The 18,946-nt window shown below is 35.9% G+C and overlaps 3 protein-coding genes across 7 annotated transcripts; 1 reads left to right on the forward strand and 2 right to left on the reverse strand.

Annotated features, from left to right (window-relative positions):
• Positions 1-732: 732 nt before the first annotated feature.
• LOC104896066 (hypothetical protein) lies at positions 733-11,341 on the reverse strand. 5 transcript variants are annotated; one of them, XM_048645765.2, is made up of 5 exons: positions 10,575-11,340; positions 9,884-10,027; positions 7,716-7,796; positions 4,661-4,846; positions 733-1,225 (listed from the first exon to the last, which is right to left on the reverse strand). In XM_048645765.2, exons 1-4 carry the CDS (start codon positions 11,211-11,213, stop codon positions 4,661-4,663), a joined length of 1,050 nt encoding a protein of 349 aa, XP_048501722.1. In that variant the 5' UTR covers positions 11,214-11,340; the 3' UTR covers positions 733-1,225. The 5 variants fall into 5 exon arrangements, with proteins under 5 accessions (XP_048501722.1, XP_010681057.2, XP_010681058.2 ...); XM_010682755.4 differs by having other exon boundaries at positions 733-1,236; XM_010682756.4 differs by lacking the exon at positions 733-1,225 and adding an exon at positions 3,874-4,118.
• Positions 982-3,733, forward strand: LOC104896067 (glucan endo-1,3-beta-glucosidase 8). Its single transcript, XM_010682758.3, has 3 exons — positions 982-1,325; positions 1,875-2,451; positions 3,166-3,733. The coding sequence occupies exons 1-3, from the start codon at positions 982-984 to the stop codon at positions 3,682-3,684; spliced, it is 1,440 nt and encodes a 479-aa protein (XP_010681060.2). The 3' UTR covers positions 3,685-3,733.
• Positions 11,342-12,729: 1,388 nt separating the features above from the next.
• LOC104896215 (G-type lectin S-receptor-like serine/threonine-protein kinase At2g19130) lies at positions 12,730-15,350 on the reverse strand. The gene has a single exon (XM_010682932.3). It carries the CDS (start codon positions 15,322-15,324, stop codon positions 12,730-12,732), a length of 2,595 nt encoding a protein of 864 aa, XP_010681234.3. The 5' UTR covers positions 15,325-15,350.
• Positions 15,351-18,946: the final 3,596 nt, after the last annotated feature.

An 18,946-nucleotide genomic window follows, 5' to 3' on the forward strand; every position in this document is an offset into this window, starting at 1 on the left:
ATCAGGTCCAATAAGGTCTAATAAGTTTCAATCAGGTCCAATAAGATCTAATAAGTTCCAATCAGGTCAATAAGTTTCAATCAGGTCCAATAAGTTCCAATAACGTTCAATCAGGTCCAATAAGTTGAATCAGGTCCAATCAGGTCTAATAAGTTCAGTTCAGGTCCAATAAGTTCAGTTCAAGTCAAATAAGTTCAGTTCAGATAAGTTCAGGGTTATTCAGTTGAACATAACGCACCCTTAAGAAAAAGTACAAAATAGGTAATAATAGTTAGCTTGATTTCTTTTTATTTATCCATATATGAAGAACAAATAGAAATAGAGAAAGTACATAAGAATCTTGCACCTACCAAGTTTTACCTATTCACTCTCTTTTATTCAATTCGAATAATGAACAAATAGCATGCTTGTATTAGAAGCTTGAGAAGAGTGTCACATGGCACCATTTCTTTGATAGAAACGTCTTTTAATATATTTGTATAGATATTTTGATATTTCTAAAGTCAGTTGTTAGTTATTGCTAATTAGTACGTAATTGGGTAGAAAATCTCCAATTCTTAATATAAATAATAACAAAACATAATTAATATACCGCTTGTCATTATTAGTAACTCTATTTTGAGTCCTAAACAAAAGCACTAAATAAAGCTTTGCTCTATGATCCTAAAAACACGAGAATGTAAAACTTAATAAAATATAAAATCATTGATCAAAGATTTAAAAAAAAAAAACTCTAAAAATAGCAAGTGATTTTTCAACTCACTATATTAATACAAAAGGCCGAATAAAAAGGATACTCGTTTAAATACTACCCTTTTTTTACTCCTAACCTCCCATAAACTGGTTTTCTACACACTATTCTAAACATTTGCTTCCTCTATATTCTCCTTGCCCAACTAGTTTTCTCCTCTTTTTGCAAATTTGATCAAACCATTTCTATTGACCTCCATCTTCGGCCCAATCTCGAACCATCTACGCGCCATGGCTGGAGCCATGGTCCTATGGCTATGGACACTTTTGATGCTAATGGTTATGACCAATGGTGCAGAAAATAGTTACAGCATAGGTGTAAATTGGGGAAGCATTGCATCACATCCACTACCACCATCCAATGTGGTTGGAATGTTGAAAGACAATGGCTTAAAGAAGGTGAAGCTTTTCGATGCTGATGCCTCAACCCTTGAAGCCTTAGCTGGGACTGGGATTGATGTCATGGTTGCCATCCCTAATGACATGCTTGAACGAATGAACAAGTACAAACATGCAAAAGATTGGGTTAAGAAGAATGTTACCAAGCACCTTTATGATGGAGGAGTCAATATAAAGTACGTACTTGCAAACAACATAATTCTGCATGCGCCTATATATGGATATAATTATTTGCGAAATTTGATTTAGAATATTTATTATTGTGCACTAGGAATCACGATATTCTACAGTCACAACTCAATAAATAAATGAATGCGCAAATACGAAAGTGCACTAATTTGTAATATTGAGTGCATGATATAATGTGCATCTTTTCCTTTAGTCGATATTAATAATCATAGTTTCTGGAGTAGGAAAGATATAAATTATCACCATTATTCCATTAAGTAAGAATTAAAATTACAATAACATGTTGGTATAAGAAAGAAAATTTTGCCAGAACAAATGGTGTTTATTCAACATTGTGATCACACATATATGGCTTCTTCATCCCTGATTGATGCAATAATAACATGCACATATATCATATATATGAGAAAGAATCCTACTTTATAATCGTAGGTGCATTTCATAATAGTTTGGGATCGAATTGATGTGGATGACCATCAATTCTCTCAATTCTAAGTTCCCTTTAAAGTCGATCATCATATATTTTGTGTTGACAGGTATGTAGCAGTAGGGAATGAACCATTTTTGGCAAGTTATAACGACAGTTTCAAGTACACAACATTTCCAGCCCTTCAAAACATTGTGAAAGCTCTTGAAGAAGCTGGACATGGAGATATCAAGGCTTCCATACCCCTCAACGCAGACGTGTATGAGTCGTCCTCAACTTCACCCTCAAGTGGCGATTTTAGAGGAGACATCAAGGATCTCATGTTAGACATAGTTGCCTTCCTTAAGGACAAGGGTGCACCCTTCATTGTCAACATCTATCCTTTTCTTAGTCTCTACCAAAACCCGGATTTTCCTGAAAATTTCGCCTTCTTTGATGGAGGCGGTAAAAGTATCAATGACAATAGCCATTCCTACAATAATGTGTTTGATGCTAACTTTGACACACTTGTCTGGGCATTGAAGAAGAATGGTTATGGAGATTTAAAGATCATTGTTGGGGAGATTGGATGGCCTACTGATGGCCACATTCAAGCTAATACTAAGAATGCCAAAAAGTTTTATGATGGTTTGCTTAAGAAGTTGGCTGCTAACAAGGGCACCCCTATGCGATCAGGACAACTTGAGGTATTGCAATTTTCTTTCATAATCTCTCTTTTCTTAATCCCCTTTAATAAGTTATCTACAAAAATTGCTTAATGAGTAATTTTGTAACAAATCGTCAATTTTCGATTTGCTTTTCATTTTTCGAACGGGTCAGTCGAATTGTTTTTCAATTTTTCCTTTGTATTGTTTGGGGATTAATATTTGAAAGGTGTTCAATATCCTAATAAATTTTGGTGGGATCATATTCAGGGAAAGTTTTGTCAGCCCTAATAATAACCCCAAACTATTTTCGTAAACCAAAGATGACTTTTAAGGAGTCGTTTGGTTCACTATTTTTGGGTTTCAAGAAACGGAATCAATTATCGATTTCCTTTCTTTTTCTTTGGTTCAACCTCTCATCAATCCCTTACCATTACTTGATAGTAATGGATTCCCCAATTTGTTACCTTCCCTCCCCCTCAAGTAACAAAATCCATTACTTGAAGTTAATGGTTACCCTTCATTTCCATTCCTTGGGTTGAACCAAACACTCAATAAAGGTAACCATTTTTGTTACCATTCCCCTCCTCTATTTGTATCCATTCCCTTTCCATTCCATATCTTGAACCAAACGACCCCTGAGTGTTATTCCCCGTTTCATACAAGTAAAGAGATAGTATGTAATTATGTATTGAGCTTTGTTTGTCGAACAATTCGAAGTAATATTTTGTTTTCTTATAAAAACAAATCTTTCAGGTCTACCTTTTTGGGCTACTCGATGAGAACATGAAGAGCATAGACCCAGGCAACTTTGAGAGGCACTGGGGAATCTTCCGTTACGATGGACAACCCAAGTTTCAGATGGACCTTAGCGGCAAAGGCAATGACAAGATGCCCATAGGTGCCAAAGGGGTGCAGTACTTAGAGTCTAAATGGTGTATCTATAACCAAGACGCCAAGAACCAGGATAAGGTACAAGGCTCTATAGAGTATGCGTGCTCAAGATCAGACTGCACCGCCTTAGAATATGGCTCCTCGTGCAATAACCTTGATGTTAAGGGTAACATCTCGTACGCCTTCAACATGTTCTTCCAGATGAACGATCAGAGTGTCGAAGCTTGTCAATTTGATGGCCTTGGTATGATCAGCTCCACCAATGCCTCCCAACAGGGGTGCCTCTTCCCTATTGAGGTTGTAGGTGCTGGTGCAATCAGGCTTAGCATTGTTCCTATGAGGGCTGTTCTTTTGGGAATATCTCTGTTTCTGTTGTTGTAAGGGACTACAGATTAGTCACGAGGATTTTGTTTTCTTTGATGGGGGTTAACGATTAATGTCTCACACAATAAATTAGTGAGAGAAGACATCACCTAAGACATTCATCTCTTATGGGTATATTATCGGGTCACCCAAGTTCGTTGACATTAGATAATGTTAAGATCCTGGCACAAAGTTTTTCAAGGAAAATTTAAAAAATCCAAATTTTTTTCTAAAATAAGTTCAAGGTCACAAAAATTATCAGTGGAGCTTAACATTACCAAAAAAAATCTAATCAGATAAGTCAGCACTTTCAGTTGCACCAAGTGAATGATATGTATACACAATGTCATCTTAAGCACGGATAGCGAGGTTAGCTTGCGGCTCCTTGTGGTGAATTCAGGTCTTTCCTCAAAAAAAAAAAAGGAACTTCCAGCTTCTGCAATTGCATACTCCTGCCACCACTAACGATTTTATGAACTCGGCAAAGGATTAATCAATGAAAAATGAACTTCAAGCAGGTTCAAGCAAATATCCGTACATCTAAACTGTATACTCTTCAAACCCATTTTCTTTACAAGGATACTATTTTGTAAGCTAAAATTTTCATTATAAATGAGAACCAGACACGAGAGACCATTACTATTTTGCTATCAATGCCTTTCCATCAGCTAGTCAAGAGAAAAAGAAACATGTACAGGTGGAGGCCATTGGATATGCAAATACGGGAGCAGAGTGCAGCCTATTATTTCAACGGCTTATTTTAACTTGCCAAGTTTAGGAACTCCACAGAAAATAAGGCCACCACAATGTTAATCGCCAATCACTTCCAACAAGAAATGCAGCTCTCTCTATCAGGTTCACTCACCGTCGACTTATATTTTTCAAAACAAGAGAGACAATTCCAGGTCAAAAGAATCCATGGCAATATGGCATAGTCGTTAATATAACACAACTATAGAATCTTACCACAAACGTACAATAAAGTTTCACATACTTATCTCTTATATGAGAATTGAGCCTTAAACTCCTTCTCCAGCTGTTCTCTTGATTCTGTTTTTGCTGCCAGTACAACATCTTCAAGGAATCCTCTTTGTGGGAATTCTTCTGGAACAAGACTTCTATAAATCTCAAACTGTTCATGAGCTTCTTTCCTTTTGTCCTGTAAACTGTAAATTATTCCCTGAAATTTGATATGATATCCATGAATGATTAATCTGAACGAGCAGAAATCAAGCGAGCAGGAATGTCAGGTTGGCTATCAAACAGTAACACAAGGAGTACAAGATGACATTTCAATTTAGACTTATTGTGCTATAAAGGAACCTCCTTAGGTCAGCCAACTTCAAGAACGAATATATTTCATGACACTGCCATGTGATCCATGTCATCTTACACTTGCGTACTTTGTGTTTTTTTGATTCAATCTTCTTCACACCCTTTTCATGAGGCCCAACCCCAAGTCCCAACAGTAAAAAAGGCAGGTTTTGTAAGAGAGCTGGGATTTCCCACCCCAACCCCAAACACATGTACGCAAGCGAGTGCGCACACATGCATTGGGCATAAAGCAGGAACAGATAGAACGCTGTCCCAAACAATGTCGACTAAGGTAAGCTACAATCAAATTCTATTTTCCAGTAATTATATACTAGAAATATCTGACAAGCATTCAGACAAAAGCCCAGTAGCTCGCTCTGTTGAAAACATCTAGAGGCTTTATATAATTCCGTTCTGGAAAAATAATTATCCTAATTTGTCCCAATGATTGACCCTTTTTCAGTCCCAACTTGCTGCTTCCTAACTTAGGCTATATTCTCTTCACCTGAAGTAAGGTGATTTGCTCTGAATATATTAAGATCTAGCTTGGCCTGAATCTTTCTGGTTGAATGTGGTCTAATCAGGTCTCCCTTACTAACTAAACTTTGAATATTATTGGCGTTGACTTATAAGGGGAAAAAGTACATATTTCATCTTGTTAAATTCGTCTTGTCGTGTATTTTTCAAAGAATCACAGATCTAATTTTCCATAATCTTTACTAATGCAAGATAAACATATTTCATAGTAAGTAACGGATATAAGAATGTCTGGTTTGGTTTGATCTCAATGTGATATGAATCTAAGAAGGATACTCCTAAATGACAAGTTCTTGATATAAGGTGAAGAGAAAATCGCCATAGTTCTTAAAAGCCAAACCTAGCACAAGGCGTTAGCCTCATCCACTCCAGCAACCATGGCAACAAGGACACTTAGGTGCTCCTCGGGAAGGTGAGAAACCAACTACGAAAAGCACCTCCCTCTTTGTTCTTCTCTCTCCCTTAATTTTCCATGCTCCTCCTTCGAAAACCACCCCTCCTTGACAAGGCATCATAAAATACAGCGTGTTTTTACTGAAAGTTGAATGATAAATCTACACGGCTTTTTGCAAAAAGAGTACACCTCATGTGCATGATGCACATGCTTTTGCTTTGCGCATCACACTTTATCAAACTAAGCTTCCTATAACAAAATCCTTAATCAATTATGTTTTCATACTTAGCATACCAAAAAAATGCATTCCACTATTCCAGTCTTAATATTTCCACTCAAATTAGTTCATGAATATAAAGAGCTCGTTCAATATTTCGAAATTCCTTTACAAGTCTAGACATTTACATTAATGAACAGTGCTAAGTTTGCCAACAAACTAAAACTTTTACAGAAAGAAAAGAAAGCATACGTGCACAAAGTTACACATGGCATGAGTTCTATATACTTCCTCCGTTTCAAATTACTCGCTACACTTCTTTTTTTTACGGTTACCTAGGCAATTATTGTTAGTGTAAAATTAGTTATATGAGAGCTATGTGATTAAGTGTAATTTAGAACCTAAAGTAAGCAACCACCATAACGACTGCGTAAACCACCAACCACCAACACTTCTACCACCACCACCGCTCCAAAAGCTACTACCACTGCAACCACTCCCAACACCCTTTTAATATCGCCGGAAAACGCAGCCAAAGACCCCCAAATAACTGCAGCACCCTCCGACTACAAGCGCCTCTTGTGCGCCACCCGCAACACCCACCACCATTCTCTGACTTCACCTTTCCAAAACCCACCGCCATCTCTCTCTCTCCTCCAATCATCTCTCCAAAATCCACCAACACTTCCTCTTCATAACCTAATTTCCCAACTCTTCCTCTTCATTCCCCACCCACATCCCCAATACTCCTAGTCACAAACCCGAAAACAATCGGGGTCTTCTAGTGTAGGTGGGTTGTTTCGAGACAATGGTTAGGTTTTTTGTTGTTGTGGGTTAGGGTGGGCTATTTTGTTGCTACGAGTTAGGTCCTTGGGGTGTGGAGGGGATTTCGGCCTTCAGGGGTGGAGGGGAGCTTGGCAGCTTTTGCAGGGTGGGGGGAAGGGTGTTCTAGCTTTGAGGGGTGTTTTGGTGGTTGGGGTGGCGGGCCCGACAGCGGGAAGATGGTGGTAGTGGGAAGAGGAGAGAGAGTAAGCCGAACAGGTTGAGAAAGAGTTGGGTGGTGGTGGTGAGAGTGAGAAGAAAGAAATAAAAATAGAGGTTGATGGTGGTGGTGTTGATGGTGAGAGGAGAGAGAAAGGGTTGGGATGATGGAGGAGAGAGGAGGGGTTCAAGTTGTTGATGATGGTGGGGGAAAGGGTTGGGATTGGTGGTGGGTTTTTGTTTATAAATTAATGTTGATGGTTAGGTATGAGTAAGTGTTGTTTAATATTTTAAGTAAGGGTAGTTTGGTAAATGAACTTAAAACTTACTATATAATGGCAAAAAAAGAAGTGTAGCAAGTAATATGAAACTTCCCTATATAGCAAGTGTAGCGAGTAATTTGAAACGGAGGAAGTATAACCGAGCCACAGAAAAATAACACATGTTGGCATGACATATCTATATAAACCATTGCAGTCCAGGACTTCGACAATAGCTAGAACACAATGATCAGAAAACATGAGACGAAGATAACAGTGGGGAAAGACAAGGTGAAAATGTAGAACACAATGCCGTGAGGAACAGATTATGCTTGCGAAAACTCACCTGGCACAAGTAAGGCCGGAAATCTCGAGGATTCTCATCAATTAGCTCTCCGTACTTCTTCAAAGCTTCATTTAAGTCCCCCTACAATAGATAAAGATAAATAAGACTATGCTCGTTTCTTTAGGCATAGTCACCTCAAAAACGCTTCCAGGATTCCATGCTACTCAAGAATATGCATTCTTTCATATACAAATCCAGAAATCTATGTTACACCAAGCAACAAGGTCCTTAGTGCTCAGTAAATGTCCTGCAATCTTTCTTGGTCTTCCTTAACTTGCTAAACACAGGAGTAGGTGTCGTTTCAGAAAAAAAATAGTTTGCGTATCTGGCAGACACTCTCTGTACTAGGTAATGCTGCTGGCTACGTCCTATGTACACCTCGATCTTCCTGTGCCCTACCTATGGTGGATCCATAAAGGACGCAGATATTGTTGTTGTTGATGGTGGCGATAGTGGTGTTTACAAAATGAGAAACATTTGTAAATTACAATTCTTTCCAACTTTTTCTTATATAACCCTTTCCATCAGGTAAGAATTTCTGATTTAAAAGAATGCTACATCTATTTATTAAGGGAAAACCAACAGTTTCCACTTTCAGAATATGTTCATATATTATAGGTAGTCCTTTGTATAATTTATACTAACTCCTTTTCACAATACATGCACCATCTCTCATTTGGTTACTATTTGTCAACCAACTTTGACAATCTTTCTCTCAAATTATGTAACAAAAAACATAGTCAAGTGGGATCGTGGTAAATTCATCTCAATGCAAGGATTTCAAATATCAACTTTTGTAATTTTACCGTATATACAATTAATGATATTGATGTCCAAAGAAGAGCGTTAGGAGTGCGTGAAAAGCAAATGGTGCGTGTATTGTGAAATGGAATTTTCTTACATCGGTCCAGTTTCCAGAGTTCCTTTCTATACCCTCCCCCTCCCCCCTTTTCTACTTCAATAATCCTAAAAAGGGTCTAGAAGGCAAGAAGCATCATAACTAAATTAATTAACTAAAAACTATGCTCACTTTTCTGACCAACTGTATTATCAGAATCCAGAACAAACAACCAAAAGAGCTCACAACAAAGAGTTCATAGAAAAACAAAATTCTGAATTGGTATGTAGCAGCAATAAAAAGGACTAAAAGATACTATATCCAACCATACAGTATGTGTATCTGGTGTTATTACTTTCAGCCCTTTGTTTTATAGGCAACTTGAGAACTGAGAAGTACTAAAATAATTACTAATTAATTACTCCCTCTGTCCTCTATTAGTTTACCCGTATTCCTTTTAAGGGTGTACCTTATTAGTTTACCCCTTTTCTTTTTTGCTGATTTTGGAATGGGACCACAAACTTTTCATCACACATACATTCAACTTTAATATAAAATAATAGTTTCTCTTTCTTTCTATGACCCACAACATTATTTCTCCTAAAACTCTGTGCAAAAGAAAGGGGTAAACTAATAGAGGACGGAGGGAGTAGTAATTAAAATTGCAGTCTGACAAGCCAAAAAGTGGTAGGGTTATGAAAACTCGTTTTATTAGCTTTCCACTGTCTACTTCATGAATAATAAAACCTGAAGCTTTTTGCAGAACTGGTTGGCTAGAAGTTCCAATTCGACACCTTAGTGTCACCAGGCAACCCTGCATCCACTTCACATCCATTCATGAAATATCTCTCATTTCGCACATTCCTTCTCAGTCCATCTAAGATTTCATTACACGTCTGATCATTCCGTCGTAGCCCGAGGATGTTGTATACTTCACCTTCCCTATAGCCATCCTATAAAGTAGATGACCCATACTTTGCAGTTCATATATTGGGGTCAGTTAAATCACTGATTGCTGTGCAAATTCTAAATATGAAATTTTAGACGACTTCTCTGCAATACTTTACAAAGTCAAAGCATTGAAAGAAGAACCATAAAGCACTTCAGTCAAACATGACGTACTACAAGAAGAAGAACCATAAAGCACTTCAGTCACTAACAGAGGAACTAAAATGACAGCATTAGTCTGATAGTCTTGTCAAACTGGTTCATATTTGGGTTTCCACTCGCATTATGCTAATTCAATTTTCAGAATGAGAAAACAATAAGAGCACATCACTTAAACGAAAGCAATCCTCATATGATAAAACATAGCAAAGGAGCACATCACCTTCACCAGATGCATTTGTGCAATCAATATCTTAATGTTTCTCTCTTCAGTAACTCTTTTTTCACGAGAAGCAAGTTCCAGAGCTTGGTTCAACATATCAAAAACTGGTCCTTCATGGTTCTTGTGCATCACCATTGCCAAACCCTGACAGGTAAGAGACAAAAAAGATAAGCAAATGTCCTATGTAATCAGATAAATCAGGAAACATCACAGCTACCCAGATTTACAGGCTCATATCTTTCTTGATTGGAGCATTTAAACTCAAAAATTGGCTTCAAGCCACTAAAATATGAACCCCAAACAATGCACCCTCAACATCACTTGAAAGTTGAAACTATATCTTTCTTTATTTGGGGGATTCAGTTAGTAATTTTGCCTCACCTCAGCCCACTTAAACCAGTGCACTCTAATCATCACAGATCAAACAACACTAACCTCCCAAGTTAACAAACATTATAACATAGGGTATGTTATATTCAACTTCATTCTCCTGAATTTAACTTATTTTTTCGAAACTTTTCTTAATTTTTCTCAAATCCATGATCATCCCATAAATCAGATATTAGTGACTATTCAATAAAATTCATCCACACAGAAAAATCAAACTTTGAAAACAAGAAATGACAATAAACGCAGCAGAATTCATCTCAAAAAACCAAAAAAAAAAAAAAAAGAAAAGGAGCAGACTTACATGCAAAGCTCTGAGCATAAGAGGCCTTTCCTTGAGAATTTCCTTGAACAACCTCTTAGCTTTACTCAAATGGCCCATCATCTCATAACATAGAGCTTGCAAGAGCCTCCACTCAACTTCATCAGGTTCAATATCAATCAACTTCTCCACATATTTCACTGCTTCCTTTGTCTTCCCCTTTTTCATTTTCCCATTAACTAACACTTTTAAAGCTTCCAAATTTCTGGGTTCTTGTTCCAATAACTTCTCATACATCTCTTCATCTCTAACATTCTCTTGCTGGGTTTCTCTCTCCTCCTCGAAATTCACGCCACTTTGTACTGCTTCTGCCCTCACTGGTCTACTACTAACAGAACTCACCAAAATTAGGGACCCAACAAGCAGTTTTACAGCATTTTCAGTTAAAATTTTGGGGATTTTTATGTGGGTAGAGATCAAATGAGCAATTAAATTAGAGGGATTTGAAGTTGAGAAGTTGGTTTTAGTGACACATGAAGTGATGAGTTGATTTTTGGGGAGTGTTATAGTGTGTCGATTGTTTTTAGTGATGCGGACGTTATGGTTTGATAGTTTGGAGCAGTGAATGTTGGTGCGTGTGTGTGAGTATAAAGAGAAGTTGTTTGTTGACAAGAAGGCCATTTCTCGAATTACAAGAACCTGAGTTACAGTGGGCTCTGATGGCCGTCGTCCATGAAGAAGACGGAATTATGCTAACAAAAAGAAATGCCTTGGCTTCAGCCTTCAGGCTTCAACTGTTGAACACTTCGATGGTATTATTTTGAAAAAAAAAAACAAAAAACAAAAAACAAAAAAGTTTGTCAAGAACAAGATAAATACTACCTCTGTTTTTATTTAGTTACAACAATTTTTATTTTTAGGTGTTTTTTATTAGTTGCAACATTTCTCTTTTTAGAAAAGCTTTTGGAATAATTTGACTATATTACCCTTACTTCTTCACCTACTCTTTTGAAAAGAACCTGATCAGTACTAGTAGCAGGGGTAAGTAGGTCAATTATACTCTCTTTTCTCATTTCTTAAAGTTTGTGCAAAAAGGTGAATGTTGCAACTAAATAAAAACAGAGGTAGTATTACTCCTTCCGTTTCATATTAATTTACTCACTCACTTCACTTTGGGGGAGAATCAAGGAAGAAGTACAAATGTATAAGAGAGAAACTGAAAAGGTGGAGAGAGAAACTCAAAAGTGAGAGAGAAAAAAAAAAAATGGGTTAAAATATTAAAAAGTGAATGACATGGATGGAAAAAGAGGAGAAAGTAGATATGATATATTACCAAATATAAAAAAAAAAGCAACAGTGTGTAGATTAAAAAGAAACGGACTAAAAAGAAAAGTGTGTAGATTAAAAAAAAACGGAGGGAGTACATGACACATCACAGTTGGACTTTTACACTATTTATGTATTCTCCTCTGGCCGTATTTTGTGATTAACGTTTCAGGATATGCTTTCATAATATCTATATTTTATAAGTTTTGAAGATATTAATAGTTAAAATCATGTGTTGGCAAACTTACTCACAAAAATATGTCAAAGTATTTTGCAGCATAGGAGGTAGTATTCATAAATTGATGAAAAATATGTAAGAAAAACTGATAAAAATTTGTTAGTGAAAGTACAGAATTACGTTTGGATCATTCTCCAATGACTTAAACGGTTTCACACAAAAACTCTGCTACATAAATATGCCACTTGCTAATTTCAATTATTAGAAACAAATCTATGAAGATGATGAAGTAGATCAATTTTTTTTTATTGAAACAAGGTTTATGAATTTCCACAAACAGCTTAGATTTTGATGGAGACTCCTATTGAATTGAAATTTGAGATTGATAACATGCTTAAATAGAGATGCATACAATAAAGGTTCGATTAACTATAATGTCAAATTCGTTTAAATTATACTCTCTTATAACTAAACATTGGAATACGTAGTCTTATGACAAATATAGTATGATTATTCGAGTCCAAGTAAAATATCGTTAAACACAATTCACATTTTTAATACAAACACCATACAAAAGCTAAGAATCTCAATACAAATATCCCAAAAAAGTTAAAGACACATTTTCAATACAAACACCATACAAAAGCCAAGATGATTTCCTTACAAAAACTACAATTTCATACAAGCCCCTTATCAATAGTATTTGGATGAGTAGTCTACACTTGGGAGTTGGGATTTTGCAGAGACATATGAAGAGCTTTCGTACATAGAGGAGGTTACTGAGGCATAGGAACTTGGTTCTGACATCAAGTTGTCAACAAAGAAATTTATCTGGCTATGATTGTTGTCAAGAATATGAAGAGACCGAGGCATAGGAGGCATACTCACATCTAAAAAACCTTCAAGAATCTGAATCACTTTTCCCATTGTTGGCCTTTGATCTTCATCCTCTTGAATACACCAACAAGCAAGTTTGCACATCTTCAAGACTTGTTCACACTCAGCATTTCCTTCCAGCCTATGATCCAATATGCTGATAATATCCTCTCCATTACACATTTTTCTCACAGCCCAAGATGGGAAGAAATCGAGCTCATTATCTCCAATTTGCTCTGTGTTTCTTCGACCAGATATGAACTCAAAAAGCATCATTCCGTAGCTGTAAACATCGGCTTTTGCTGTTATTGCTGCTCCAGAAATCCATTCAGGAGCAAGATAACCTCTTGTCCCTCTCATGGTGGTGATCACCCTACTGAATTCTCTTCCAAAGAGCTTTGCCAAGCCAAAATCTGCTATTTTTGGACTGAAATCATCATCTAAAAGGATGTTTTCTGGCTTAATATCACAATGGATGATGCAATCTTTACAATTCTCATGCAAATATGCCAATCCTTTAGCAGTTCCAACAGCAATCTGATACCTTGTTCTCCAATTCAACAAGGTGGATTTTTTACCTGGGAAAAGGTGGGTATCCAAGGATCCATTTGGCATATATTCATAAACTAACAGCCTTTTAGTACCCTCTGAACAAAACCCACAAAGGCGAACAAGATTAACATGTTGAACTTTCCCAAGCGTGCTTACTTCTGCTCGGAACTGCTTCTCTCCTTGGCTAGCTCCTTGAAGTACCTTCACAGCGATAAGTGTCGCATCTTTGAATCTTCCTTTAAAGACAGAGCCGAAACCACCTCCTCCCAATTTCTCACTGAAGTTCTTTGTTGCTCTTTGTAGTTGTTTGTACCGAAATTGCACCAATGAACCATCAAGAGTTGCCGGTCTAACTAATAGTCTCTTCCGCCCCCAAATGATCATAGTATAACTTACAAGACCTGAGAGGACTATCAGTGCTGCAACTGAACCAGTAATAATGCCAATAACACGTTTCTTGTCGTTGCTTGTTTGAAACTCTAAAGCATTAAGTCTGATATAAATAGTTTTGCCATTAGGATCTCCATCAGGAAGCTGTTTAACATTTAAAAGATCTCCAATCCAAATGGAACATCCATCACTGCTGTAGGCATAAGCAGTACATGAGCAATTGTTTTGACAAGCTAATTCACAATCTTCCATGTTTCTGACTATCACAGTTTGAGCATGCTCAGGCAAACCCATATTATAACTTGCCCAGAATTTGTCCATTTTCTTCCTAGAATTACTAGAATTCATGCACTGCACTTCCATTAACCTTGAACAACCACTTGAGTAATCATTCACCTTCCAATTCTCGTCTGTCTTTGGCCGGAAACCATGTAAACAGTTGCAATATGGCATCAATTTCTGGCTACATATACCAAATGCACCGCAGTAACGATAAACTTCACACTGTTGATCTGGGAGAGACAAAAGTAAGATCCCTTTCTGGGTGTTTGATGGCCAGACTAAACTTTTGAGTTGACCGGAAACATCCATAGAGAAAATTGAAGGAATTGCATGACTGTGAACATAATAAGTGAAATATGTCTCATTTTCATTATCAACAAAGCTGAAATGATAAGAATTCTTAGGTTTATTCCTCAACTGTGGAAGTAAAGCAAAACTTTGATCACTGGAATCCCACGCTCCGCTACTCCAATATCTTTCAGTGTGGTTCCAGTATATCACAAACTCAATAGTGCCATTAAGTTCTAATCTAAATGTGTAAAGGCCTAAAGAAGGGTTGTTCGAGTTCTTCCAAGATGTAAGAACCCGGTTAGTCTTGGTTCGTTTATCAATCCCTATCTTATAGCCTGGTATCCAAACATTAGCAGGAAAATCAGCACTCTGCCATATCAGATGACTTGAGTCAGGTCCATTTCTCAAGACAAAATTCCCAGAATCTAGAAGCACAGCTTCTATAGAATCCGGGTTAGCAACAAAATTCAAGTTTGTAGACCAAATTGGTTTACTGGATCTACTACTACTAGTGGTGATAACTAAGTTACCATCCAAGATTTTCAGCTCAGACGCGTGCAAATCAGAAACAGGCGTTTCTCTATTCGCTACCCAAAGTATAGTTCGTTCAGAAACTTGCTTGTACCACATGCCAATGTAATAGTTGGAAGAATTACCTGGTTGGAAGAAGCCAACTTCAAAGATGTTGTTGGTAGAAACTATTGTCTGGTTCCAAGAGAGAGGCTTATTTGTTGTGATTCTGTCAGCTCCAACACAAACAGAAGTAACAAGAAAAAAGTACAGAAAGACAGAAGATAAGTATTTTGCTATCATTTTGGTTACAATAACATGCATGGTGATGTTAATATATAACTTACAGTAAGATGCAAATACTTCTATATAAGAGGAGTTGTGCATATGCCCAGGTTATCTAATTCTTAATATATTCTATGTGCATCATAGCAACGTAAATAATCAGGCAGTGCCCAAATGAAAAGGTATAGGTATAGCGATGCCTAAGACTAAGTCAGTCAACTATTGGACTAATTTTTTGAAAGATGCATGCATATTAGATAGATATATGAATGAACTTTTCTTTAGGGGTGTTTTAATGAAGTAATTTCTTTGTTTGCTGTTTAAATCTTGACTACTTTGAATAAGAACAAACGTAACTTGAGGGAGGAAGAACTAAGAAGTCTATACTCCACATTTACTAAGAGCCATATTGCTAAGTCACAAGTCATAACCCAAGAAGGTTGTCACTTGACTTCATGATATATATAGATGGTCAAGCTGACGCTATATCTAGAAAAACAACATAGAAATTTGACACTTACTAGTAAGCTTAGAGAAAAAAATCGGGAAATAATAAATTTTAAGTGGGACGGATTTAGGGTCTGTTCTCACCAGCTTATTTTCAGTTCAGTTCAGTTCAATTCAATTCAGTTCAGTTCAGCTCTTGACAATACTTTTACTCTCACATATCACTATTCATTTCAGTTCAATTCAATTCAGTTCAATTCAGTTTGGTTTAATTCAGTTCAATTCAGTTCAGTTCAGTTGTTTTATGCCGAAGAGAACAGGCCCTTACGAGAACGAAAAAAATGTAAAACTTTACTGAATACTCCCTCCGTTTCCTAAAGATCTTCCCTCTTTCCGTTTAACTGCGTTTCCAAAAGATCTTCCCTCTTTTACTTTATTCCTTATTTGGAATTTTTTTTTCCCTTTTTACCCTCTCATGTCTCTATCATATGGTCCACGATTACATTATTAATTCAATTTTACTCCCTTTTTATCTCCTACTTTAACTCCTTTTTATTTGTTTATTTATCTTAGGCTATGTTTAGTTCACCTTATTTTTGCTTATTTCAGATCTAATCAAATCAGATCAGATCAGATCAGAAAAAATAAGTTCAGATCAGATCGTGCTTATATTTTAAAATCATTATACCATTAAATATCTTTCATTACATATTAGTAAAAATTATAATAATTGAATATTAATAAAGTACTCATTGAGACGAATCAAACAAGACCCATATGACTATATTTTTTCTTATATATTGAGAAAAATCTAAAAGATAGAGATCTTGTAATCAGATCAGTTCAGATCAGATCAGATCAGAAAAAATAAGTTCAGATCAGATCAGAAAAAAAAAGAAGTTCAGATCAGATCATATCAGATAAGTTCAGATCAAAAAATTTCAGGTGAACTAAACATAGCCTTAACCCCTTTCTCTCTCCTACTTTAGCCACCCCACACAAATGGATCCTCCTTAGTATCTGTTGTTACCTCAGTTAACTAAAAATTTCAGGTGAACTAAACATAGCCTTAAACAAGGAAGATCTTTAGGAAACGGAGGGAGTAATAGTTACCTCAGTTGTTAATGATAAACTAGTATAGTATGTGTGTAATGCATGATTTATACAATTCAAACTAGTTTTTAGACCAGGGATATGCCCCACTTACTTATATTTTTTCATCTATTAGTAATTTAATTTTAAAATAATTACACCATATATCACTTAGTGTAGCGATAAATATATCTTAATACTTATTAATAGGTCATGGGGTCGATTCAAGATATCATTATATTTTTTCCTCAAAAATATGATGACCAATCTACTATTAGTTCATTGCACAAGCGATAAAATTCTAGTGCAAGAGGAAGAATGGTTCCACACCTGAAATAAATTATATACGCAATCAAGAAATTTGTGTTATGATTAACAATTTCATTGACCTTCTTTATGTGAGTTGCCCTCTAACCTTTAAACTCCATCTTCTTATTCGTATTCTTAAACAACAACAATATTTGATTAGTATCAAGAATAATTTATAAAACTACCCCATTAGTTACGAAGTAGAGGACTCTCACATTCATGGTGAATTTCGAAAGGGGAGATGGAGCAAGGGGATGACTGCAAAAAACAGATCAAATAAGTAAAATAAACTTTATGGCTAGAATTAGGATTTTATTGCCACATTAGTAATTAAAACAGATAGCTATAATTTTGTGAAAATATGAATCACTAAAAGATGTTAGATGAGATGGCAAGTCTTTGGAAATCCTTACATGAGGTTACGGGTTCGAGCTCAAGCTTTAACATATATATTGTTTAGATAATGATCACTTGACTTATTGTTGATTAATAGACACGTGGCTAAATTCTAGTGGCAGAAGGAGGGTATCACGTGGCGCATAGACGTTGTTATGCACACCTTTTAATATATTTACTAGTTATTAGGCCCGGCAATACCCCGGGTAAGAAAAGTTCATTCATTAATATAATACTTTGTGATAATAACACTAAATACAACTTAGTCTAGTGGTTAAGATTTTAGTATATGTACTTGAGGTCTCGGGATCAAATCCTTTATTGTCTAAATTTTTTTATTGTACATGAATTACATGAACTAAAACTCTCTAGGGAGAGCGCCACGTGGCACAGTTTCTTGTTTTGTATAGATATAGATAGTAAGTTTGCACTACTCTAAATAATTTAATTGAATGTTGATATTAATTCTTTTATTTAAAGTAACTTATATATCATGAAAAAGTTAATTACAATAAAGGTTGTGTTTAGATGTTTACAATTTCCTTTATTTAAAGTAACTTATATATCATGAAAAAGTTAAATAAAGGTTGTGTTTAGATGTTTACAATTTGATACTGATCAACGGGTCACAACACAAAATTTTACATCATAAACTTTTTCGTTACTATTTACAGTAAAAAAAATTAATCATTAAAATGTTTTTATTTTCAGGTCAATTTGATATCCATCTACGATTCATTGCCATCTCTATTGAGAAGACAGAAACTAGGGGTAAAGAGGTAGAGTGAAGGGAGGCAATAAGTTTAAAGATGTAAATTTAGTAGTTCAGATTGCGGTCTGGACTGCACCAAACAACGACCTTAAACCTTTTTACGCGGTTTAGGTTGGATTACGGTTTCAAAAACTGTGGGTTGTTTTGATATTCCAAGAAAACCGCGGTTTACAGTTTGGGTTGGGTTTTTATATGATATTTTTTAAAAAACAGGTTTATTTATTTTTTTTAAAAAACACTTGACAAACTCACAAGCATACGAGATAATACGACAATACACGTTAGTACGAGTATTAGTTTGGGTCTTTCCACTCATCATTCATCATTCATCATTCATCTAGTCGTGTGCTCCTCCTTGCAATTCTAAAAATATAGATATTTAGAAAAATAATAGATATTTGGCAGTTATAGATAAGAAGATATATGAAAAGAAATATAAGAGGTAGTATTGGTAATTTTTGGTGAGTCATGATTACTTAATAAAGAAATGTATTAAGTAAAAAGAGACTAACATCACTGAAATATGTAACAAATAAATGTCTCAAGGATTGCAAAAGCTATAAGTGTTAGTTCAACAACAATTAATTGTCACGAATATCTTTTATTTTAGATAACTTGCACGATGTTTAGTCAATGATGTGTACGCCTATATCAGATGGGTTAATTGATATTATCTCACAAAAGAGAGAGGTTGAGCAAGACTACGGA

The sequence above is a fragment of the Beta vulgaris genome, chromosome 6 (genome assembly GCF_026745355.1).
Source record: "Beta vulgaris subsp. vulgaris cultivar EL10 chromosome 6, EL10.2, whole genome shotgun sequence".
NCBI lineage: Eukaryota > Viridiplantae > Streptophyta > Magnoliopsida > Caryophyllales > Amaranthaceae > Beta > Beta vulgaris.